The following is a 26,102-nucleotide window of genomic DNA, read 5'->3' as shown; positions in this document are numbered from 1 at the left end:
CCTTTCCCTGCAGACCTTATGTCTGCCTACAGGGCTAGGAACACGTTTTCTGCTTAAAGATAAGGCGTCCACGTAACCTAGCAACAGCAGGCGCCCGACCAAGGGCGCATGAAAATCAAATGCGGCGGAGCATGTCGGGAAATGTAGTCTTTTTTGTCTCGCACAAAGCCTACGCCTAGGTGTTTCAGAACTACAACTTCCGCCGTGCCTGCGGTGCGGCACGCTCACCCTTCTACTTTCAAAGGCGGATAAGGAATGGGCGAGAGGCTTTGTTACCTGGCACAGGGGGAGAAACAGGTGCGCTAGGGGAGACGCAAGGGATTCTGGAATGTGTAGTTCCTTCCACAGTTAGAAGAAAGTGTTGGCAGATGAGCCATGAAGTTTGGAGGACTACAAGTCCCATAGGAGAAGATAAGAGATAGAGATTAGTGGTTCCAGGGCTGAAGTCTACCTGGTCACCGTGCAGGTAAGGGGTAGAGACATTGAGATGAATGGCAGAATCAAAGGCAGTGTGTCACCTGCTTTAAAACTGATATTTTAGTACATTGGATTTATGGTCTCACTCTGATGGTTATTCAAGTGTGATATGTTAGGAAATTCTAAGTGAATTTCGAATTTTAGGCCAAATTAGTTAAAAACAAATCTGACTTTTTATGAAGTTGTGTTTTTGTTTTGTTTTGTTTTTTAAATAGCTGGCATCTTTGGTAGTTATAAAAGCGCGACTAGAGGGGCGTGCCAGTGTCGCCACATGCACCATAAGATGGGTGGTACGCTGCGGAAGGGGCGTAAAGACGCGCCAAGCTGACTGGCAGCGCCTTGACCAGCACCACTCTGCGGAGACCATACCAAGAGTGCGGTTGAAATGGTGTCTGCATGGTCCTTGTGTCCTCGACACACCACACGCTCAACTAATGATGTGCTGGTCAGGTACTGCTCCCAGGTATCCTGCAAAAAAATTGGGACAGAACACTGAAAGGGGACCGTTAAGACGCCCGATTCTAGCCTAAAACTGAAAGCCACATTAAAAGATTAATCCTACCCTTTTTATGTATAACTTTTTTTTTCTTCTTAATTTCGAATGCTCTATAGGGCATTAGTAATTCGGTTCCCTCCCTTATAAACCAGTAAAATAAGCATAAACTTATGTGGAGTCCAGCACCAGACAAAGCTTCCCTCGCAGGTTATTATACCCCGGCTAATGTCACTGTTTCTCTTTCTGTGGACAATTTTAACTTGCTCAGAGCACATGCGCACACTACAACCTAGGTAGGACTTGGGGGGTAGACCAAGGAATTAAAAAAAATATATGGATAAGTCATAAGAAATATAGAGAGGGCTCAAATGAGAAAGGGAGATTGAAACTTCCCCTACAGGCACGCTGTCCGCAAGGGTATAAGCTCATTACATCTACCATAACAGAGGAAATTATCCATCTATTGCACAGCGCTACAGAATTTGATGGTGCTATATAAATAATAATAATTGCACAGAATTAAAATGATGCAGTCCGAAGCAGAGTTTTGTGGCAGGAGATAAAACTAGTCCCGAGAACAAAAGTGCAGAAACTGTGCACGTTAGGATTCCTTCCTCCATGACCACTCCTAAGAGCAGAAGTGGTCATGGTGGTGGGATTAACTCTTTAACGATTATTCACTAAACACCAGATTTCTAAAATTTAGGTAAGAAAGTTATCAATTTGCAACAATTCTCCATCTCCAATGTAGTTTTGCTTGGCTTATTTACCTGTATCGGTGCGGGCGGACAGGAAGATGAGTCTCGCTGCCGCATTTATTATGGACTGTAACGGCGCAAGTTGGGAGTACGTAAGACCACTGAGAAGTGGATTACAGTAGTCAAGACAAGAAAGGACAGTGGAATGGACCAGCACTTTAGTCGCATCTGGCGTTAAACGACCACTATAGTGCCCTGAGGGTGCCCTCACCCACAGAGTCCCACTCCCGTGGCGCTGAGGGGGGAGGAAGGGGTTAATCCCTTACCTTTTTTTACAGCACAGGGCTCCCTCGGCGCTTGGGACTCTGCTCCCTCTTCTTCCGTCATCTGCTGAATGCGCACGCGCGCATTCAACCAGTCTCATAGGAAAGCATTATCAATGCTTTCCTTTGGACGCTGGCGTCTCCTCACTGTGAAAATCACAGTGAGAAGCGCGGAAGCGCCTCTAGCCTCAATGAGACAGCCACTATAGGCTGGATTAACCCATAGTTAAACATAGCAGTTTCTCTGAAACTGCTATGTTTACTGCAAAAAGGGTTAAACCTAGCTGGACCTGGCACCCAGATCACTTCATTAAGCTGAAGTGGTCTGGGTGCCTATATTGGTCCTTTAAGTAGGGGCGGATGCGCGCAATATTTTTGAGATGGAAATGACAGGATTTGGCGATAGACTGAACATGAGGCTTGAAGGAGAGGTTGGAGTCAAAGAGAACACCTAGGCAGTGAGCTTGCGTGGTGGAGCTGATGGTAGCACTGTTGACTTGGAGGGAGGGAGACACACGGGTAACAACACTTGAGGGAGGAAAGACCAGAATTTCAGTTTTGGTCAAGTTTAGCAGCCGTCCAGTTAGAAATAGCAGAGAGGCAGTCAGAGACACTAGTCAAGAGGGACGGGGAAAGATCAGGAGAGGACAGGTAGATTTGCGTGTCATCTGCATAGAAATTATATTGGAAGCCAAAGGAGCTAATGAGTTTACCAGGGGAGGCAGTATAGATGGAGAACAGTAGGGGACCAAGGACTGAACCTTGGGGGACACCAACAGAGAGGAGTTTGGGAGAAGAAGCAGAGCCGGAGAAAGAAACACTGAAAGAGCGCTGGGAGAGGTAGGAGGAGCACCAGGAGAGAGCAATATCTTGTAGACCGATATTGTGGAGGATGAGAAGAAGCTGTTGATGATCAACAGTGTCAAAAGCCGCAGAAAGGTCAAGGAGAATTAGGATAGAGTAGTGATCACGAGATTTTGCAGCGAGTAGATCATTGGATACTTTGGTCAGTGCCGTTTCCACAGAGTGCTTAACGCGGAAACCAGACAAATATGTGTTTATAATAGAATTTTGAATAATTTGTTTATATATTTCCCTAAAAAAAAATTATATCATGAAATCAGAAAGAATGCTTTCTTATTTTTTTATTAGGTTACCTGATGTTTCTGTGTCATCCTAAGTGTTTTTGCATCCTATATGGGCATATAAACATCACAAAGTGAAACATACAATAGGCTCACTAGTGTAGCCACACCTTTTTTGGTATAGCATCAGTGCACCATCTGATGCTTCGTGCAGCTCCTTCCCCTTTCTCTATGATTATTGCCACAACTCTATCACCCCTTAATGGAACACTATATTGTCAGGGACACAAACATTTATTCCCGACACTCTAGTTGTAGAATAACAGTTTAGAGGCCCGCCCCCCTCTCTTTATTTTAAATGTGATTTTACTTTTTATTTTATTTTTCTTCAGTGCTGCACCTGTCTAGACATGGCTGGGCCTGCCTCCATTGCTCAGATCATCAAATTTGACACTCTCGGCCAATCCAATGCTTTCCCATAGGAAAGCAATGGTAGGCTATTGTCCATGCATGGCAAAATGTCTCCATGCAGAGGTATTACTCTGAAGTAATGTAAACACTGCCTGCAGAGACATGTTATAGTCACCAGAACAATTGTTTAAGCTCTAGTTGTTCTGGTGACTAGTGTTAATAGTGCTTAAAAATAGGTACAGTGTGTTTCATGGCCCAGCCAGTAAATATTGTCTAAACTGGAAGGACCTCAGACCCTTCACAGAGCTAGGGCAATGTCAAACTGTTTCTCAGCAATTTGATAGGATTCCCCGGGATGCACCATAGAACATCTAGAACCATAGCCACTTCAGCTTGCTGTAATGAATATGGTGCTTAGTCTATTTAATATGTAGATTACCTGTATATGGAAAAGGTATGAGCAAGCTTCTTAGATGTAGGATTGCCATATTCACCATCTTTTCTGGGACACCTATAATTTCATTGTGTTGACTGGCAGCACATGAAAATGCTGTCCTGTATTATGGATAGTGTGTATGCTGCAGGAGTCCTGATTGATTTATCACCTGACTTACTACCTGCAGCATGTGACGTCTTCATACTGCAGGGCAGCACAATCTGTATATTGCCCATCAATTTATATAAATTATGGGTGGACATGGTATCCCTACTTAAAGGCTTACTTCAAGCACCATGTGACCACTTAAGCGATTTGGTCCAGCGAGGGGAGTGATGTCACTAAAAGGATCGGGCTGCAGGGAAAACTGGGTGTGGGATCACAGGTAACTTTATCTTTCATTTTACTTTAGGTGAGGAAGGGACCATGCCAGAAAGGCTTATTTCATCCAAAAACAGTGTTTTATTTTTATTGTTGGAGTTACGCTTGAAGAGCAGAAAGTCTTTGTTTTTCTGTCTCCTTTACTGTATTTTATGTGCATATATGATGCTGCATACCTCTCCCACCACTTGGATCACAAGGGTTTATTAACTAAATGGTTGAGAATCGTCATGGAAGTTGCACATATTACACCAAAATAATTGGAAAAATCCAATTGGTAACTTTTTTTTCCTTTTCTTATTTTGGAAGTACAAATTAATAGATCATTTTCAGAGCACTGTTTATTTCTGCTTAACGTTACAGTCTTACACCAAAATAATTGGAAAAATTCTCCAAAACTGCTGTTTTTCCACAGCAACCATTTTGCCTTAATGTTTCTAATTCTATTGTCAATTTTCCACAATTTTCAATATTGTGAATAACTGCAAATGTTATCAATGTCAGTTGTGTCCATGTTTGTATGGAATTGATTGTCTGAATTCACCACCTGACATTCACAATCGGCAGCCAATGATGGGCTCAGAGCGTCAGTTGGTGCTCTCAGCCTTTCAAGTGCCACCAAGGAAGACCTCCCCACCCAAGGAAAGAGAGATGAAGCAGTGCTGATGGGTACCGATTTAACACCTGACGGTAAGACATCACTCATTGACTCCAACTCCCATAACAGCTTAAAGGGACACTATAGGCACCCAGACCACTTAATCTCTTTTAATTGGTCTGGGTGCAACATCCCTGACCCCGTAACCTTGCAATGTTAATTATTGCAGTAATTACATTGCAGGGTTAAGACTTTCACTAGTGGCTGTCAATCAGACAGCCACTAGAGGCACTTCCTGCTTGCTAGCCAACTTTTGGTCATCTAACTGATGCTGGACATCCTCACACAATGCTTTGCTATAGGGAGGGCCTAATGCAGTCTCTGCGCATGCACTTTAGCCCTTCCTGTCGAGTGACATCAAAGGAGGTGGAGTGCTGACCCAGCGCCAATGGAGATTGGTGAGTACAGAAAGGGGTTTTTAACCCTTACAGTGCAGGGTGGAGGGCAAGGGGGTGGGAGGGACAGCGGGAGCTATAGTGCTAGCAATACAACAGTTTTCCTAGCACTATAGTATCCCATTAATTTGCTGAAGTTATTTGGGCTTGTGTAATATGGGAGTGTTCCAGAGTAGCATTTTATAAGGCACATAGACCCCAACAATGTAGCAAGATTGAAATAAGTTATAGTGAAGGCTGCTTTTTATTCACTGGTGTTAAATATTACAAGGGAAACCTGGTTAGTGTCCCCTATACTAGAGATAAGTCTGAATGATGTCTCGTATATACAGTTATGAACATTCTTAAGTTGCTTTTGATCTCAAGCAAATCTGCCCTTTTTTTTCTGCACATGTTGTATTTTACTTGTGATGTAAATTGATGGGAAGAAGGAAGAATCTTGCAATTTTTAGGGCCTTGAAGAAAATGATATATATTTAAAGTTGGACTAATCCCTTAATATAGTATTTAATCTCACTGCTGCAGCCAAACTCATAAATAGGCTCCAAACATGTCTTTTCACAGTCCCCAATATCGAGCTGGCGAGATTTTGTTATCTCCCATGTCCTTGAGCAGATTAAAATGTCGAGCGAGTGTGCCTTTGCATGGCTGTAACGCGTGCCCTTTCAATGAGATTGCATTGGTAATGCAGGAAGCCGAACCTATGCTCATAGGGGAACATCTTGCCTTTCGCATCCCTCTGTCACTCGCAGGTAGCGTGCACCGATGATTTAAGCTTTTTATTATCAGTCGTTCCACACTGTAACAGTTCCTCTGAACTGCATTGATTTTCTTTTTAACAGCAGATCCCTGTATGTGAAACCCATTCAGGAGCTAACTGATAACGTCCCAGTTTCCTAGCAACCAACCAAAACCTGACCTGCTCCTCTCAACTGGCATCAAAATGAAAGTGTAGAGCTTTGGAGTTTTCTTTTTTTAGGTGAGTATGTGCGGTTTGACCATAAATAGGAAAGTGAAGAAGCATTGATCCCAAGCTATTGGCATTTCGATTGTCAGAGAGATGTGCCATATATTGCACTGCCCTCTGGTACTCACAAAGTGATGATTTTATCCCTAGAGATTTTTTAATTTATTTGTAGTGATCTCTTGACAATGCCTGCTTGCTTAGTTACTGTATCATGTTTGTAACAGTGTTGTCTTCCTTTAGAATGGCTGTGCCCTGTATCATTCTCCTAGTCAGTTTTATAGTGGATTCCATGGGAGTATCGATGGCATCATTGGTATGTATGTTCCCCGCTCCATCTCACATCTAAATGTTGGCCCTTTTACCCACAAAAAAAATTGCCGTCAATTGACAAAATCGTATTTATTGTGTTGAAAGCAACAAACCACACGAGAACATTCTACACTGAAAATGCATATTCAATTAATTCTTTTTTTTTTTTTTTGGTAGTGCTCCATACGTTATATGGTTACATGTAAACAAACAAATACGTCAATCTTTTACTTCTGTCCTCTTTAATATACTTACCAAAATCTAATAGCACTCTTAAAGGCGCACTATAGAAACTGTGTCATCATCGTTTCCTCTGTCGTATTTTTTTTCTGTGATTTCTAATCTCATCTGTGTGAAATAGAGAGAGTAGCCACCCCAACTTATCTCAACAAGGCTAGTGCATGATCTAACAATGTTGATACAGCTATTATCACATCTGTACATTTTGCACATTATTCATTTTTATCAACGCCAGATCTATTTTTGTATATAGGTGATGTCCTATGTGCTTCAGTTTTAAGTTTAAACGGTGACGTCAGTATTTTGTAGTGGTCATGGTGCAAGGACCTTGTATGTGTTGCGCAGCTGTTTGAAACGCTGCATATACCCAGATATTTCCAGGGTTATTCACTAAAGTGAGAATTACCGGGACGTCAAAGTGGATTTCAAATTTAAGGTGAAAATAGCTGAACCAGAAAAATTCTCCCAGTATGCTACGCTTTCAGCTCGGTTACTTCGGCCTTCAATTTGGAATTCACTTTGAAGTCCCTGCAATTGTCACTTGAGGGAGTGAGCCTGTTAGGCTACCTGCCAGAGGTGTAGCTCCACTCCTGGAAGCATTATTAACAAACCTGGAACGAGATTGTCAAATTGGCTAATTTCAATTCTGTGAGCATTCCTCAGACTTCATTCATTGGCTGGGAGTTCTCGGCTGATGCACTTGACCAATGAATGACTGGCAAAATGAGCAATCCGACTTTTGCATTTTTTTTGTGTGTGAAATTTTGATTGTAATAGGAACCAGTTGCAAAATTAGTCGAAAGTCCAAAAACACGACCGATCAATTACAGATTCTGGATTTCTATGTATGCCATAACTAGGCTACTGGTTCCAGCAGTGTTATCCATCAGGACAGGAGTTATTTTTTATATACAACTTTTCAGAAGAAATGTTTGAATGTAAAGCCTGTGCTACATTCCAACATCGTAGAGGGCAGGTGGCATTTTTTTTTTCTGGCACCAACATCAAATATTGCATTGTGTTTTGTATATTTTAATTGAAAGCACAAAAGCATAGAGCTGGGTTTCTGGATCACGCTACAGTTGTTAACTGTTGATTTGTCTTCTTCTATGCCTCAGGCTCTTTAAGTGTACATTTCAGTGTACATTTACTCGTGTGTCTTTAGGTATACGCTGGAAGGTGCCAAGGTGGACTTTTCTCTCTGGACTATTTTAATTTATTCTGCGTTCTTGTCACAAGGAAAGAAAAACACATTTTTTACCTTTAGCACTAAATTACCTTGTCTAGAATAATAAATCACGCACATCCTTTGTCTGTTTTTCCCTCTTCAATTTCATTTTATCACTGCCTAAACTCTGTAATAAAGTGATGAAAAACGAGCACCCCAAGAGACTCCCAAAGGCTCCTTATTTAAAACTTGAAATCCATGAAAGTGTCTTACAATCTGAGATGGGTCTGTAGTAAAACATGTCATTTACTGCCAAGGTAGATTTGTACACCTAAGGTTCCACCGTGGCAGGATACATAATAGGACTGATTGAAGTCTGTGCGTTCACTCTCTCCTTTAACAAAGGTAAAATGCTCTTGGATTTATGCCACTGCACATCTGATATATTACAGAGGCCTGACCTGGGTCAAGCTCAAGATTCCTTTCACACAAAGACTTTCTTCGTTTGACAATTCTTTGTTAAGCTTTGCAAAATCATGTGACTTCTCATACAATGCTAAGGTAATTCGGCAGTGTTTGTCAAAAAGAGTTTTCTTAAAGGGATACCAATAGCAACCACACGTTTGGTGCAATCTCTAGGTTGGTGTTATATTGGGTTAAAACATTTTATTTAATTGTCATGTTTAGCTTGCGAAACTGGGCACAAACTTTATCTAACACCACCTACCAGCAGCTGTCGGGTAACTTCTGTTAAAATGTCCACTGCACTGGAAAATGACATACAATTACAAAATCCAATAACCTCATTATGGCAGTCCAGTACGATATAGTGTTTTAAAGGTGGTTTATGATTGTTGTTCGGTGGACCAACCAGTTAAAGTTGTTATTTTTATTTTTTACCTTTTAATACTTGGTAGGAGCACCGTAGTAGTAGTGCCCAGGTTTCATACACTGGCAGGTAACCCTCTATTTGTATCAATAGATTACTCTGTCTGTCTACTTAGGTTTTTCCAGTATATTGGACCTTGTTTTGAACTTATTTTTCTGCCACCCTGTGTATCTTGGGATTCTGTTTATAGCTAAATATATATTTGCAGATTAATACAGGTTATATATTCTATTTTGTGAGAGGCAGGACTCATTTTTGAATTTTTATTTTCCCCTTCCAGGTTTGGATGTCCGAATGCTGCAGTGAGAAGCTGGAATTAAATATTTCCTGTCTGTTGGCTTATAGATGCAGTCCAGGTAAAAGCAAAAATTCACAACCGTAACAATCTGTTTTTGACTTTACTTTCAAAGATAACAGACCTGGTTCTGTCTAGAAGAGGTTTATGTTATAGGAAGGAAAAAAAAAAGATTTACTGGTTAGAAAAACACTACAGATGCATGTTACCAGGAAACCAGGTCTTTGCTCCATAAGTTACACAAAGAGATTAAAGGTTCACTCTGCGAACTAAAGAAAAGCTCTATGAAACCCTACAAATGTAGAGATCTATCTCCACCACAGGAGTTCCAGGCTAGCTAATGTCAATTCTGTGCATATTGAATGTCTGTTGCCAGTACGCACAGCATGCATGCGTCGTCCTCTCAGGGTCCAGAACAGTAAAGGTTACTCTGAACAAAAAATATTTTATTTCCATTAAAGGGTTCATCCAACCCAAAAAAAATGGTTTAAGTTATGGTAGTAAGAGCATCCCTTTTAAATCTGATTTTTATGTTTGGAATCCACTGGGTTTGCAGCATCTGCTAAAACCAAGTATCCTTCTCCAGTTTAATTTAAAAATTAAGCCAGTGTACATTTTAATGAGTCCATTATGCACCCCGTCAATAAACTTCTTCCTAGTCACTTCCATAAAATTACAATTTAGGCAAATCAATATATATTATCCATTTTTCTATACTTGCACATATTTGTATTGTTGCCCTTTTAATATTGTCTTTAAATCCTTGTCTTGTCTTCTGAAGATAATTATGACCAGTTTGTGTAAGGCCAACAATGTGATTATTCTAAAGTGGACATTATTTGCCACAAGATGTCACAGGTGACCTTTCTTTGACTGTTTCTGTTTAATCAGGATGTTATCGACTCGATGATGGGAAAAGCACCTGCATTATATGCAAAAATGAAACTAGCACGAACACGCAAATTGCACACAATATGTCCGAATGCTTAAATAGTAAGTATCTTTTTATTTTTAACATTGTGATTGTTTAAAGATTGCAGAGCTAGTTGAAGTGAAATATATTCTCTGTCTTGGCTTTCAATATACTGTGATCTTAGATTTTAGAAAAGAAGTAGGTTCATCAAAAAGTATGTAATAAAATAGTGAATAGTCTATTTTGTCAGTGAGACACTGACCTTTTGATAGTAAAGTTGATGGGCCTACCTAATTAAACTTGAAATATACCTTTTTTTTTTTTTTTTTTTTTTGTGCAAGGTTTAAGTGTTTCAAGTCTATTTTCTGTAAGGTTCATATTTCGTTTCAAGCATTAATCATGCATGACAGGTTTATGGATTTTCATTACCGTATTTTAATTTTCTTTTTTAGACTTTGCTGTATTTTGCTTCATTATTTTTTGCTTTAGGGCTGAATGTGTTGTCCTTAATGCTAAATATTATTGAAGGCTGAGGGCCATTCTGTGACTATTAGTCCCTGTTAAAATTAATTGCCATCCATGAACGATGGTTTTATGATGTAAACATTTACTGGAGAATTTGCGAGCTGAATGCAGACATGATTTTTATGCTCTGTCATTGGTTGCTAACCCACTCTACTGTATCTTATCTGATTATAAAAGCAAACACACTGAAATTGCCTCTGATTATTGTAGCCCAATAGTTGGTTAATGCATAGGTAAAAAAACAACATTATTTCTGTCAAGAATATAAGGGGAATGAGCACCTAGAACAATGGTGCCCAAAAGGTAGATCCCTAATACTACAGCTTCCATGAGGCTTTGTCATTCCAAAGGCACGCAAAGGCATCATGGGAGTTGTAGTTCTACAACATCTGGGGATCTGTCTTTTGGGCACCCCTGACCTAGATACTGATCTGCACCAGCCACAAATGTTAGGGAGGCATCCCATTTATCCATGCATGCACCCACAAACTAAGGATTGTGACATATGTCATTTGAAGACAAATAATGGCTGCACCAGTTGCACTCCAGGACATTGCTGAATGAGTTGGTATCTTTAGATGATCAGTGACATTTCCTGACAATTTTGCCAGCCCACTGAATAGATTAAATTTACATTTAACGAAGAAGAATTTGTTACTCAGTAAGTATGTGGAGTTTGTAGTTTGACTCCCTTATATGGTTTCATCAGAACTTTACCATGGGTCTTGCATTTTTGTTTGTTTTTTTCTTTGTACAAACTAGATAACTAAAGGTTAACTATAAGTTATTTATTTATTTATTATTGCCATTTATATAGCGCCAACAGATTCCGTAGCGCTTTACAATATTATGAGAGGGGGATTTAACTATAAATAGGACAATTACAAATAAACTTACAGGAACAATAGGTTGAAGAGGACCCTGCTCAAACGAGCTTACATTCTATAGGAGGTGGGGTGTAAAACACATTAGGACAGGAATAAGTTAGATTGTTAGATGGAAATGGTGCAGGACCGTACCATGCAAATGAATATAACCCACAAAGCATGTTTATCTGCTGTTCCAATGCGTTGCTCAGTATGTGCTTCAGTAGCATTTTCCTGGGGAGGAGAATGAGTAACTTTAATTTTTTTTCAGGGGATATTTAAGAAAAATGTTTAGGTTCTTGCATATTGCAATAAATCATTACCTCTACATTTAAACCAGATACACAGGTAAGAAAACTCCTATATCTGATAATGTGATGGAAGGGGGTATATTTGGCAAAGTAGGAGATCATTTATAGACTTAAATTGACACTATAGGCACCCAGACGACTTGAGCTCATTGAAGTGATCTGAGTGCACTGTCCCTGTTACCTTAACCCTGCAATCTCCTGATTGCACTGGGTGCAGGGACCGTGGAAGAGGCAAAGATGAAGCCAGCGCTGGAATAAGGGGAGTGTAAAAAGGTGTTTTGTTTTTAAAAGAACACTATAGTCACCTAAATTACTTTAGCTAAATAAAGCCGTTTTAGTGTATAGATCATTCCCCTGCAATTTCCCTGCTCAATTCACTGTCATTTAGGAGTGAAATCACTTTGTTTCTGTTTATGCAGCCCTAGCCACACCTCCCCTGGCTATGATTGACAGAGCCTGCATGAAAAAAAAAACTGGTTTCACTTTCAAACAGATGTAATTTACCTTAAATCATTGTATCTCAATCTCTAAATTGAACTTTAATCACATACAGGAGGCTCTTGCAGGGTCTAGGAAGCTATTAACATAGCAAGGGATAAGAAAATCTTAATTAAACAGAACTTGCAATAAAGAAAGCCTAAATACAGGAAGTGTTTATGGAAGGCTGTGCAAGTCACATGCAGGGAGGTGTGACTATGGTTCATAAACAAAGGGATTTAACTCCTAAATGGCAGAGGATTGAGCAGTAAGGCTGCAGGGGCATGTTCTATACACCAAAACTGCTTCATTAAGCTAAAGTTGTTCAGGTGACTATAGTGTCCCTTTAAACCCTTTATTTGCTGGTGGGAGGGGGTGGGCAGAGGGACACTATGGTGCTACTAGGAATGCAGCTTTGTATTCCTTTAATCTGGTAATGAAGCATGTAGCCATAGTATTGTGCTGGTGATGTAACATAAAGCTGTCCCATCTCCCTGGAACCAGACTCTCCTTAAGTGCAATCAATCTTTAACTTGCACAGAAATCTGCAAAACCAGTTTAGAATGCAAAACACTATCCGCTTCCGCCTGTTATAGAAAATTTAAAGAATTAGTTTACCGCAACTACCTGCCCACGCTAAAATATTCTCATATTGTTAAGCCGGTGATGATTCTTGGCAAATTGTTTCTAAAAACTGCAGAGTAGTTAATAAACTGTCTTGCTTAATTTTTGTTGTTCGAATGCGTGCAGTGAGTCACCTCTGCGTTGTTCTGGTATTCAGCTTCCACGTGGGAAAGCTGTATTTTTGGGCATGTGTCAAGAAGTATTAACAGACTAGTGTATGACATGGCATCTTAAGCTACCTCTTAATCCAGACACATCATAATTTACAAAATCTTCTTGGGCACATATTAGAAAAAAAACCGAAACCAAGCTACACCGCATCGAGACATGATTGACACTGTATTTGAGATTTGGCATTTATGTGTATAAAATATCAAACTGCTTGCATTAATGACCTGAGAAGTGGTTGGTTTGTTATCTCATGGCTTTCAGATTTCCTAGCAATTTTAAAAAGTCCAATTATTATTTTGGATGTCTTCTGACATTTAAAAGCAGTCTATGGGTTTTAATAAGATTAATATTGATAATTAATAACTAGAATTGTCTCAATAAATCACATCACTTCCACTTTTTTAAATTTTTTTTAAGCTACCTACTAGACCTGTACGTTTGTGTTCGGAAGAATGAGGCAATGACTAAAAATGGTCTTCAGATATTTAGTCAGAAGGCATCATTGACAGAATTTCCGTATGCTCACTGACTGACTTTCATTTGGACACCGTATGGCCATTGCAGTGAACAGCCTCTGGTTGCCTGCTATTTAGTAGACATGCCCACATTCACTGCATGACGAGCAGGGCCATTGGGCTAGGTATAAAATGGCCTCTGCCATTCCCCCAATTTATGTCGCAAGTTGGGGCATTTCTGCTAAATAGCAGGCAGCTTTGTCAGTTACTAATTTACATCCCCCCCCTCCCCCCCCCCCATCCTCGCTGTGCCCCAAAGGTGGGGTTAATTTTTGTTTAAAAAAAAAAAACCTATAATAAAGCAAGGGGGAGGAGCACTATGTCTTACAGTGGGGTTCCCTATATGTTTTCTGGGATGCACATGTCTCCCTCGTGCCCCAACTGCAGGCATTAGGTGGTGTCTCTAATAATGATACAAGGAGGGAGACCTAAGGTTCCCAATCTATGAAATATAAGTCAAAGCGCTTGTAAGCTTATCAATCATTAGCTCTGTATGCGCTGAGGCCCCACCATGGGGCAAAGTTGGATTAATGTATCGTGTCTGGGTCTAGAAGAAATAAGACTTGTTACTTGTTAAGTATTCATTTTTTTTTTTTTTTTTTTTTTTTTACAGGATTATACAAAAATTTGGAGCCCATAGCTGGGGGACATTAAGTAATGCTTAATTATTAGAGTCCGAAATGCCAATGGATGGTGGCTAGGGGGCACTAGTCCTCTCCCCGTTCCCTGTATGATAATTATTATGACAACCCCCTTTAGAAAGTAGACAGGGGTGGGACATTAGCATCTTTTATTTTGAATTGTTAGCCCTCACCCGCTGGCCAGAGGTGGAAGCAGGAGGTTGGACAGTTGGATTCAAGACACTATACCCACTTCAATGAGCTGAAACATTTACAGTGACTACAGGGTCCCTTTAAAAACAAATGTTTTCCTCAAACTCCCTAATAATATAACTCATTTGAATCTGGTTCCTCTTGTAATAACCATGCAAAGCATCTATAGATTTGTGTTTTTATAGATAGGTATAACAGATCATTTGTTTTGGGTGTTTTATTTGGTTGGGGAAGAACAGGGGGGGGTTATATAAAAAAAAAAAAAAAAAAAAAATTATATCCATACGTAGTTAAACCTGTCTTCTTTGCTGCTTAAACCAAGAAGACTGCCTGTTCCTTTCCTGTAACATATGTAAAGCCAGTGACACATATTCACACCTTTAACCTTGTGACAGTTCTAATATAATTAAGAAAGCCAACATGCGACTGAGCCAGGGAACCGCGATAGTTAACTAAAAAAGCCTGTTGTTTTGTAATATCTGACATTAGGTAATTTAGGTGTAGAATAGGGCTCATCAAAGGGGGACTTAGGGCCGGACTGGGAGTACAAAGCAGCCCTGGAAAAAGCAGCCCCATAATTTATTGTGTCAAATAGTGTGTGTGTGTGTGTGTACATACAAACATACATACATACATGTATGTATATGTAATTATTACTATTTAATTTTTTTAAAGTGAATCTGTCATGACCAGTTAACTTTAACGTACAAAAACTCCCAAGGCACTAATATATGATTTATCATGGTGATAGATCAATATATTTAGGTACTTTGTTAGCTGTTATATTATTACTTACCTGCAGCTCCTCGCTACAGACACAGAAAAGCTCACTAGCACACACACACAAATGTACTGCAGACTGAAACATACAGAAGCTCCCTGACACACACACACACACACAAGCTCACTACAGACTAGCTCACGGAAACCCACAAGTTCTCTGCAGACAAGTTCACTAAAACACACACAAGCTCACTGACGCACACAAGCTAACTAGACACAAGCTCACTACATTTATGCTCACTGACACCCACACAATCACTGTCAGTTATTAGCAGATAAACACAGATACAAGTACCTGTCATTGGCCGTGGAGATTCTCAGGGCAGCATGATGTTTCTCCATCCAGCGTATCTCTTCCTGTGTGAAAGGTCTGACTTGGGGTGGAGCTCCAGTGCGGGGGTGGGCTCCTGTGGCCATGCTGAGCTGGGAGCATGTGTGAGTGAAACTTGGTGATTCCTCACTCCTTCCGGCTGCAGACTCTGCCAGCCCCTCTACACACAGTAAAAATTAAGCTTATAAATGTTTTATTTAGAATGCTGCACTGTCCGGCCCCCACATACCTCAGCCCACCTCGAAATTTCCTGGTATCCTGGTGGGCCAGTCCGGCTCTGGGGGCACTTGTGAATTTTATTTGCAGTCGTTTAGAAACACAGAAATATTCTTTCTCTGGAGGTGTGGATAGTAAGCCAAAACATGTGAAAAATTACTGGAGCATCTAGATTTATCAAAATATGGGTTTGGTTTGAAATCTGCCCAATTTCAGCAGGTTTTGCACATGCCCAGTGTCCTTTAAAAAGGAATTTCAGTAATTCCCATTAAGTTGCCATTCATACAGCAGAGCTAGCTGCCCATGAGTGTAGGCATTCTTATTGACCTCTCTATTAAGGGGCGATCATTGGCTTATAGCACAAGGGGGCGGAGTTACAGTGCCCACAAGAGAGAGAAGCAAGAAACCAGCTTGGAATGAACACAGAGAGAAGTGTATAATCTTATCTTTTTCTCAAGGCCAATAGTCCTAGTGACTGCCTGAGGGCTAATTAAATTAGGAAATCTAATCAAATCTATATACACTTCCCTAAACTGGGCAATCCTCCATGCTCATGCTGACATATATATATATATATATATATATATATATATATATATATATATATATATATTATCAATATTAATTATATTTTCACCTGCAAAGATAAGGAGTCTTATCAGTATCCTGCTTCTTTAACCCTGTGTACTCTGTGTGCTGAAAGCCTATAGTGAGTCAGGAGTAGCTGAAATGGTTGGTGTGGCGAAACCAGCTTCGCCACTGTGAACTGGAGAGGCCTGGTTGCTAGCCTCTTACCTGCTGACTATGGCCCCTGGGTTATTTGGGGATATTGTATTTAATTGGGCGACTGCTGGCCCTTTAAGCACAGGGAATGGTATTTTATTGTACTGCTGCTGGCCCTTTAAGAACTGTCTGGGGACATATTGAGACTTTGGGTAACAATACCCTTTAAGACTATGTCCCCAGACCTGTAAAATAACTTGCCCCTGGCTCTCTCCCACTTGGTTCAGTACATAGGGCTTACTGAACCAAGTACCACACAGGCAGACCACCCAGAAGTTAAAGTGTGCAGGCAATTTACCTCCCAGGCTGTGAGGTTACTGCAGGTTAATTGCCGAGCGCTGGGTGGCCGCCATTCGACAGCCGAACACGTGGCGGCGGCCATTTTAGTCATTCGAATGCGGTCAGCGGTGTATGCTAAAGATTCTGTGGAACTGAAATCGGCTACACATTTTGCCGAACACCGCTGACCCTTACCTTCTCCATCATTTCGTTTTTCAGCTCCAGAGACTAAGTCCCGTTCGAAATGGACCGACCGCACAGCCCAAATCTATGGAACTGTTTTGGGCAGGAAATTGTGCTTGCGGTCGGTCATAAAGGACTTCCAGCTAACTTTTGATCCACTGGAGGGATTTGTCTGATTTTTGGAAGGGTGTATGTTTAAAGTGTGCTGATTCTAAATATGCAGATTGGATGTATGGATTTAAAGTTATAGCACATGTATAAAAACTGTAGTTTTCCTGGCTGTATAATTATGTTAACTGGTTATCTGAGGGGAGGGGATGTGTGGGTTGTACCATGTATCTGACTGGTTATTTTATGCCTCCCCCTGGGTGTGGCCTGTATGTGTGAGTTGGAAATAAAAGCCAGACTGGGTGTCCCAGTCCAGAGTTCTTGCTTAACCCTCAAAGCGATGTGTCGTCTCGGTCTTTGGGGGAATGGGATTGTATGCTGACTGCCAAGAGTGTAAGCCGATGTCTGCTTTTCTTGTTCAGCTGTTCCAGTGTTCGTGTGGTTCCAGTCGGGAGAATGGTGTTTGCAGTAGCTGCCTGTGCATCTGGAAAGGGGATTATCGCCTAAACTGGGTTTTATCCTCTTGTAAGTGAAACGGTCCGTTACAGTTGGCGTCTCAGTATCTTGATACTTTAATCATGTGCACACTGTGCTGAAGGCTAATGGAGCAGCTGACTTGTTTCATAACGGCAGCAATATTTAACCATTTCCCTGAGTTGGGGCGTGCTATGCCATCCTACAAAATTAAAGCTTTAATGACATTAGGGCCGTATAGAACGCACAAACGATCGAGCCCTCCCTCCGGCTAGAATATGAAAACCCACGGCGTCCCACTGGAGCCAATCTAAACAATCAGTCATGTGACCTTGACAACGTGGTCACATGAGTGATAAGCTGGATAGCAAGATTAGTTTGCTGGGTTGTAACTAACTAATAAAAAATCATATTATTATAAATACTACATAAATAAATACATTTAGTGTGTGTGTCAATGACCGTGTCAAAATATATAATGTTTATATTATTTTCTTATTGGGGACCTGCCTGACAACACAGGCAGAAAAGAAATACCAGAGAATTGAATTTTGCTATATTTGACCCTGTAACTTCCAAGCCTCATGAAACCTGTGCATGGGAGGTACTGTTGAACTCATTAGACATCGCTGAACACAAATAGAGATGTGTCTGTCAACTACTCCAAATATGAGTGTTTTAGAGCAGTTAAAGCTATAATGACCATTCTATCATCGGTGAAGGTGCAGTTTTTTTGTGTACAAAATGCAAAACACAAATATAAACACTAACTTTGGCCAGGGTTTGTGAGTAAGGGGCTGCTAAAAAAGACTGGACGTAACCCACTCGCTGTCACTTCCTCCCATCGCTGACATCATTAGCGGGGCCCGGTTGCACTATTAGCCCCTTAAGGACACAACTTTAAAAATAAATGTGAATCATGACGGAATATTTCCGTCATGTGTCCTTAAGGGGTTAAAGGGCCAGAAGACACATTACTATACTAAAGTGCATGGGCCACCCGACGGTCCCCCTCAGCACAAGCGGTAATAGCTCTATCGGATTTATAGATATCTTTATGTTGTTCCCAATCCAGGGCGGCACTATCCAGGGGACTGTAAAAAATGCCGCCCACAAATGCCCGCTCAGAAGTCCCCGTTTTTTTGTTGTTCTTTTTTTTTCTCCTATTATAGGCGGGGTTATAAGAGCTGACCTAAAGAGGAAGGGGTGGGTCTTAGTCAGGTAGAAGTGTGGCCTTAACCAGAAGGGGTGGGGTGAATTTAGATTAGGAGGTGCCCATATTTACTCATGCCTAGGACAGCACAAAAACTAAAATACACCACTGTTTGTGCCCAGCTTCTTTTATTGTAGAAGCATCTCCTCATTATGCTTGGCTCTCTGCTTTATGAGTATCTCTGTATAGTATAATGGTGTCATAGAAGGAGCTGTCAATAGGTTTGCAGAAGCTGGTTAGACGGAATACATATGCATAAGGCATTACTTGTAGGGATGCACTGAAATTTCGTCTGCCCAAATCTTCGGCTGAAAACGGGTCAAATTTGCCGAAATAAAAAAAATATATATATGTGTGTGTTTTTTTTTTGTAGTACAGGGGAGGTGAGAAGAACACTAAAGGAGGGAGAGAGGAACATTAAGCAGGTGGGATCCCTAAAAGAGAAGGGAAGTTTTTCATATTAGATTAAATTAATTAAAAAGTCTAATATTAATAAAATTATAGGGAAAAACATTTTTTAAATCATTTGGGGGGGAAAAAGTCCTTTTCGGTTTCTGCCAAGGGCATCCTGAATTTTCGGTTTCGGCCCAGAATTTTCATTTCGGTGCATCCCTAATTACTTTCATTACACATTATTGTTAATAAATCTCTTCTAGCTTAAACTCTCAGACTATTAAAATGTATGCCAGTGGTTCCCAAACTTTTTAGGTTCTAGGCACCCTTAATATTTGATGGTTTTCCGAAGGCACCCCAAGTCAAAACATTTTCTAGGTTGTATATATGTACAGCGCAGCGGCATATACTGGGCCCCTGTTTGGCAGAAATGCTTGCCGTTCAAGCGCAGATCCATAACCTGATCTTGGGAGGGGCACTGGTAGATTATTTAAAGAAACAATCCAGGCACAATAACCACTACAGCACTTTTGTTGTGGTTATAGTGCCATAGTGCCCTCCCAGAGTAAGTAGTTAAACTGTTTAAGTACCGTTTGACTAGTTACCTGGGATCTGCTGGTATAGGGGCTGTAGAAGGGGATAGGGACAGTAGTGTGTGTGATGGGTGCAATATGTGTGAGTGGTTGAGTGTGTGTATGTGTATGTTGGGCAGGTTGTGTGAAGGGTACAATTTGTGTGAGGGGTACAGTTCGTGTGTGTGTGTGTGTGTATGTGGGGCAAGTGTGTGGTGGGGGGCAGGTTGTATGAGGGGTACAGTGTGTATGGGGGGCAATTGTGTGTGTGTGTGTGTGTGTGTGTGTATGGAGGGGGAGTTATTGTGTGGTGTGGGGTCTGGTGTGGGAGGGCAAATTTTTTAAATATATACAATTTTTTTTTTATTATTAAAAATAATACTTTTCATATCCCCCCTACCTGCTTGCCTATGCCTGGGAAGGGGGACCTTTCCTGCACTGTCCGGTGGGGAATCCCTGGTGCTCTGGTGGGCAAGCCCTGGTGGTCCCATTGGTGAGAGTGAACTCTAGCAGCCTCAGTTCACAACACTCCGAGCTCGCGAAGCTGCAGGTTAGAGCTCCCCCAGGTCCTCTCTCCCTCCCCTGCCGGCTTCCAGCAGTACACTGCGAGTGGGCCGGAGAGGGAGATCTCTGATCTCTCCTCCAGTCCTGCAGAGCCAGTCGGGAGAGGGAGGCATGGTTCCTGATGCAATGATCATAGCACTGAGAAAATATCTTGTGGCACCCCTGTGTACCCGTCACACAGTTTGGGAACCGCTGACATATGCAATTCATTTAGCATTAAAGAGGCATTCTAAACAGCCACTTGGGTTAGGTTTCAAAAGTTTTGATCCATATGCCCAACCTTTCTGTCCCTCCCTCTCTTCAATGTTCTGTACAACTTCCTTTGAACAAAAAGAGACAAGTGAATACATTTTGTTTCCATTTAGCAGTCATTAGTTAAACCTTTCATTCTTACTTAAAATGTGTTATCTCCCAGGATTGAACTGTTCATTTGTTTCTTGTCAATTTTCCCTTTTTCCAGTCAGCTCTCCGACTACAGACGTGCATATGAATATTAGCACAACCCAATCTGTTCCTCACAACTTAGGTAAGTGACCTAGTTTTGGTTTCAAGAACATGCTGAACTTGGTTTTAATTATTGTTTTAAACTTATATTGTATTACATTTCAATCATTTTGGTATAAATTGTCAGCTTTAAATATGTACTTACTTGTAATTGGGGACAGACAGAATATCGGTTCTGACGATTATTAGAGTCGATGTTCATTTTACTGATAATCGGTATCGGCCCTGTAACTAACTTACTCACCTCTCCCAGTCACCAAGCCCTGTCTTCTGTATCCAGAAACGCTAGTCGCCCGCTAAATAAGCACAACGTCGTGACCTTACATCATCCCTTTCTGTGAGTCCCTGCATGCAGAGCTCAGCTGAAGCCAAGGAGGGGAGACTGTGAATAATCTACTATAATGTACTAGGCTGGCTTACAGAGTGATAGGAGTGTGATTTCTGTCGGCAATCGAACTCCTCCTGTACATGCAGGGATCCCACTAATCCCAGCATGTACTCACTGATTGCTATCAGCATGTTTAGTTAAAGCCAGAGTTGTGTAGAAATTGTGTAAATACAAAGCAGTAAATGTACAGAATATCAGCACCAGTTATCAGCAATCAACCCAAAAGGCGACCGATATCAGCATTGGCTCTGACAAATTATAATGGTGGACTCCTACTTATCATTATAAATATTAATACATAAAGCAAGTAGTCTGGCTACGGGTTTTGATACTTGAAAATATATTGACTTAAAGTGTAATTTTTTTTTCACTTTGCATAATAAACATCTTTACTTAATTCTTCGTATATACTGTATTTCTACTTTGCTAATGTCTCGCATATTGGTATTGTGTAAATAAAGTCCTTTTTCGGGAGGTCCATTTAGGAAACAAAAATCCCCCTAACTTTAAAAATGTACCTTTTTTGTTTTGTTTGTGTATTTTTTGTTTGTTTTTAGAGGGTCGGGGGGGGGGGGGGGGGGTTAAACCCTTTTTTACACTACAGGCAATCCTTCCCTTGTAGCATTTGGTTAGCCCCTGGGTAAGATATTTTATCTTTCACACTTGTGCATCAGTAAGCTCTAGTGAGTTCTTAAGATAAGTTCTGTGTATTTTTGAAAGAGGTTTAACTCTTAACTTCTTTTGCTATTTTCAGGCAGCCCGGGGATTGCCGCCTCTCTTCTGCTGGGCACACTCTTAATTAGCCTATTCTTAGTTCTGTCTGTAGCCTCATTTTTTTACCTTAAGCGTTCACAGAAACTACCAGAACTCTTCTATAGAAGAAATAAAGGTCTGCACTTTCTTGTTGTATACTGCAGTAACATTTATTTGGTTTATTATATGTCATTATATAACAGAGCATTTGGTTTACCATGTTTCGTTCACATTTCATCTGTACTGATTGCAATTTGACATAATCCCGGCAAACACAATGCAAATAACTATTTCTGTACACCTGTGTTATTTCATTTTACATGGCTCTGTATCCCTCAGTCACTTGGGGTTTATACACCAAGATCTAGAGAATTGAAAACCAAAATGTAAAACGAGCAATTTGGCAAAACAACAACAACTCTATGAAACCGCTATATTAACAGATTGTGTACTTTGCCTAACCAGGCCTACCTAGTATATATACACGCAATTGGCAATGCATAAAAAAATATGTTGTTTCTTCCCAACGCAGTGACATCATCCAAGCTGCAAAAAACATTAGTTTATAGAGTTTATTTTTTTGTTTTTCTTCAATCATTTGCCAGTATATTCTTTTCGATGTGCACTGTGTAACGCTCTTTATTTATATGTAATGTGCTTGTTCACATTAAAAGGAAAAACCTGCGTTGAAATTAATTCCCAGCCGTCTATATCTCCCTTAGACACCATATATTTTTGGACAAGTCACTGCCATGAAATAGATCTTTATACCCCTGTAGCAGTATTGTTGTTTGTTTTTGTTTTTTTCCCTTTGTTTTTTGTCATCTCCAGCTTCATTTGTGGTCATTTCTATGGGTTTGCATAGCTTCCTATTTATTAGTATAGTGTGTTATATATTGAATGGACGGTTAAGAAAGGAAATAACTGTTTTATTTCTTCTCTCTCTCTGTCTCTCACTCTCTCAGCATCCATTCTGCAACCCAGTGAAATGGTAAGCCGTTCATTCTAAATACAATTCTCTGTCTGCTGCACATGGTCTAAACACATGATTGAAAAAACAGTCCTTTGAACTGTCGTTGACTTAAAGTAAAGTTACATAATCTAAAATGTAACTGTCTTATATTTAAAGTTTGTTTTCAATGTGTATAGTTAGTCTATTTCTTTGCTATCCATTTGTATTCAATGTTTTTAATGATATATTTAACAAAGTTCCACCTACACCTACAGACCGTTCTCAAGTTACAAAGATGCTCATTTTATACCATACCCCTTTTTATTTTATAATATTCTATCATGCTGCTTCTTCCTGGCATAATTTGCCAGGGCTAACCCATAGGCTCGGGCAAGAGGGGACCCGCTCCAAGCGCATTGTCTTTAGGGACCATGCAGTTGTTGTCGTTTGGGTTTTTTCATTTAAAAAAAAATAAAAAATTTCATAATTTTTTTTTATCATAATTTTCATGTGTGATCCGTGACTGCAGTGCAAGGTGCACATGCTTCTCTCGCTTGTCCTGCTGCCCTGAGACCTTGATAATGATGCATTGAATGACAAGCATGTTCTGGGTGTCCAGCAGCAGTGAGAGGTGGAGAAACACACCTTGTAACAAAGCCACTGGACCAGGTAACAAGATCATCCTCCCAGGGAAAATATAATTCAATGAAGGAAGCAAGAAGCGTTTTAAGGTGGCCCATAGTCAAAGACCAGTGGAAGAGCACAGACTGACCATTACTGCTTTTAATCATGACAAAACAACAGTGCGTGGTTTCTCTCCATGTGAGACCTTGCATCAATTCCCCCCTCCCTCCCCTGAATTATTGTTGTATATTTACACACCCATATCGTTCTATTTTTTATTTTATTTTTTATTTTTTTGTGTTTATGATTCCGTAGGACAGGGCTCAACATTTTCACTATCCTTTTGGGAAGGGAAATTTATGCCTGACTCGTATAAACGCACCCTTGGTGACCATACTATGAATTTCCATGACAAGTAACTTTTAAGGTCTGGCTAGTAGCATAGGACTTCAAATTCTAAGCCCTGCCATATGATCTACTTTTTGTGTCCTTTATTATTTACAGCCCTTTAAAACTTTTTTGTTAATGATAAAATATTTCTGAAGTGGAATAATGTGAAAACCTTTCAAATTGAATAGTATAAAGGCTTGGCTGTGTTATAAAACTGTGTTTTATTTTATTTTTGTTTTATAGGCAGCTATGATTCCAGAACATAAACCATCAGGTAACGTGAAATTTCATATGATAAAGTGAAAGTATTGTTCTTACTGGTCATTCACATGCAGTGTAACATTGTGTGTGTGTCACAGTCTTCCAGTTCTATGCCGTTTTGTTTCCTACTTAACTTAAAGGGAAACTATACTGCCAGGAAAACAAAGTAGTTTTCCTGGCACTATAGCTCCCTATAGTTGCCCCCCCACTTTCCTATGTGGTTTTAGGTGATGCTGGATGTCCTCATTCATAGCGTGAGAGCGTCCAGCGTCATGGGACCAAAAGTCGCCTAACATCCCGGGAGTCTCTCTCTAGTGGCTATGTGGCAGACAGCCACTAGAGGTAGAGTTAACCCTGGCAGGTGATTATTGCAGTTTATTAAATTGTGCAATAATTACCATTGCAGGGTTAAACAGACAGGGACACTGCAACCAGACCACTTCAATAAGCTGAAGTGGTCTGGTTGCCTATAATGTCCCTTTTTAAAGCATACAGTTTTATATTCCTCTGCCTCCTTCCTCCCCCCTGCCAGCTAATAGATTGTTAAAACCCCTTTATACACTCCCCTTATTCTAGCCCTTAGGTCCTTTACGCTGGCTTCACCTCCTCAGATGATGACGTCAGCACCAAGGGGAACCAAATGTGCTCATTAGCATTTTTCAATGGAAAAGCATTGATTTTATGTTTTGATGTGGGGACTTGAATACCCTGGACGTCCTCATGCAAAGTCAAACTCCATGAAAAAGCAGGAGGCACCTCCAGTGGCATAAAATGACATAAAACTGAAAAGTGAGACTGCAGCGGGATGATCTATACATCTAACTGCTTTATTGTGCTAAAGTTGTCTTAGTACTTAGAGTATTGCTTTAAGACATGACTTAAACACTCTTGCCTTTACAATACTTTGACAAATAAGAGTAAACATTCTTTCAAAAAGGGTATTTTGAAAGTCTATACCTGCTTAGAAGATCTCTTGAAAATTGGAAAATCTGCTTTCATGTTTGCTTATTTCAGTTCGGAAGCCAAGATATGTCCGACGAGAGAGAAGATCAACAACCTCAGCCCCGGTACTGCTGAATCCATCTGCAGATACTAATGTGAGCAGTGTTTAGACTTCTGCATTCCTGCTAGAAATTAAAGATTATGACGAAGAACTGGACGATGATGACGTCAAGCTTGTGCTCAACAAGAATATACGTACATTGCCACCAAACGTGCAAAACATTTAATTATGTATATCCTACATGATGAAGCACTGACGATAGACCGCTCCTTACTCCAAGTATTGCTTAATGGAACCTCTTTTGAAGGTTGAATGAGGTTAAAATGATTATGCATTGTAGCTTCAATTTTAGGTAATAATCTTAAAAAGGATTAAGAAGAATACATCTCGGAGCAAAAAGACTATGCTAGTGTTGGAGACCTGGGTAAAAATAAACCTGCACTTTTAAATTAATTAATAAGTAAAACACCAGATTTCAAGTACATGTCTTTGTTTATGTCAATGGTATTTTTAAGCCTAGAATTTTTTTATTTTTTTTTGTTTGTTTGTTTTTTTATATATTTCAATTACTTTAATAAATTATTTTTTTTTTTTTTTTTTTTTTTTTTTTTTTTCATATGTCTAATATCTTCGCAGTGCCATACAGAAAACTGTAATTTAAAGGAACACTATAGAGTTATGAATACAAACCTATTTCTAACGCCATAGTTTTATTTCTACCTATCGGTCTATTGGGTGAAATGTATTTATCTTTACTCCGTCGCAATTCTGTTCTTGTTGCAGCCACTCAGCCTCTCTCTGAGTTAATCTAGATTGATGATCTCAGCCAATAAAAAGCATTGTGAGGCTAATGCAGGAAATCACC

At 40.2% G+C, this 26,102-nt stretch overlaps 1 protein-coding gene across 3 annotated transcripts; it reads left to right on the top strand.

The window, feature by feature from the left end:
• The first annotated feature begins 207 nt into the window (after window positions 1–207).
• Window positions 208–25,751, top strand: C11H1orf159 (chromosome 11 C1orf159 homolog). Of its 3 annotated transcripts, none has more exons than XM_063435709.1 (10): window positions 208–466; window positions 6,206–6,339; window positions 6,568–6,640; window positions 9,214–9,289; window positions 10,120–10,221; window positions 20,823–20,888; window positions 22,009–22,143; window positions 22,973–22,998; window positions 24,217–24,247; window positions 25,249–25,751. In XM_063435709.1, the coding sequence occupies exons 3-10, from the start codon at window positions 6,569–6,571 to the stop codon at window positions 25,344–25,346; spliced, it is 606 nt and encodes a 201-aa protein (XP_063291779.1). In that variant the 5' UTR covers window positions 208–466; window positions 6,206–6,339; window position 6,568; the 3' UTR covers window positions 25,347–25,751. The 3 variants fall into 3 exon arrangements, with proteins under 3 accessions (XP_063291779.1, XP_063291778.1, XP_063291780.1); XM_063435708.1 differs by having other exon boundaries at window positions 6,203–6,339; XM_063435710.1 differs by lacking the exon at window positions 6,206–6,339.
• The last annotated feature ends 351 nt before the right edge of the window (window positions 25,752–26,102 follow it).

Source organism: Pelobates fuscus, chromosome 11 (genome assembly GCF_036172605.1).
Source record: "Pelobates fuscus isolate aPelFus1 chromosome 11, aPelFus1.pri, whole genome shotgun sequence".
In the NCBI taxonomy this organism is placed as follows: Eukaryota; Metazoa; Chordata; class Amphibia; order Anura; family Pelobatidae; genus Pelobates; species Pelobates fuscus.
Note: the sequence above shows the minus strand (reverse complement) of the source record. Positions and strands in the feature narration are given on the sequence as shown.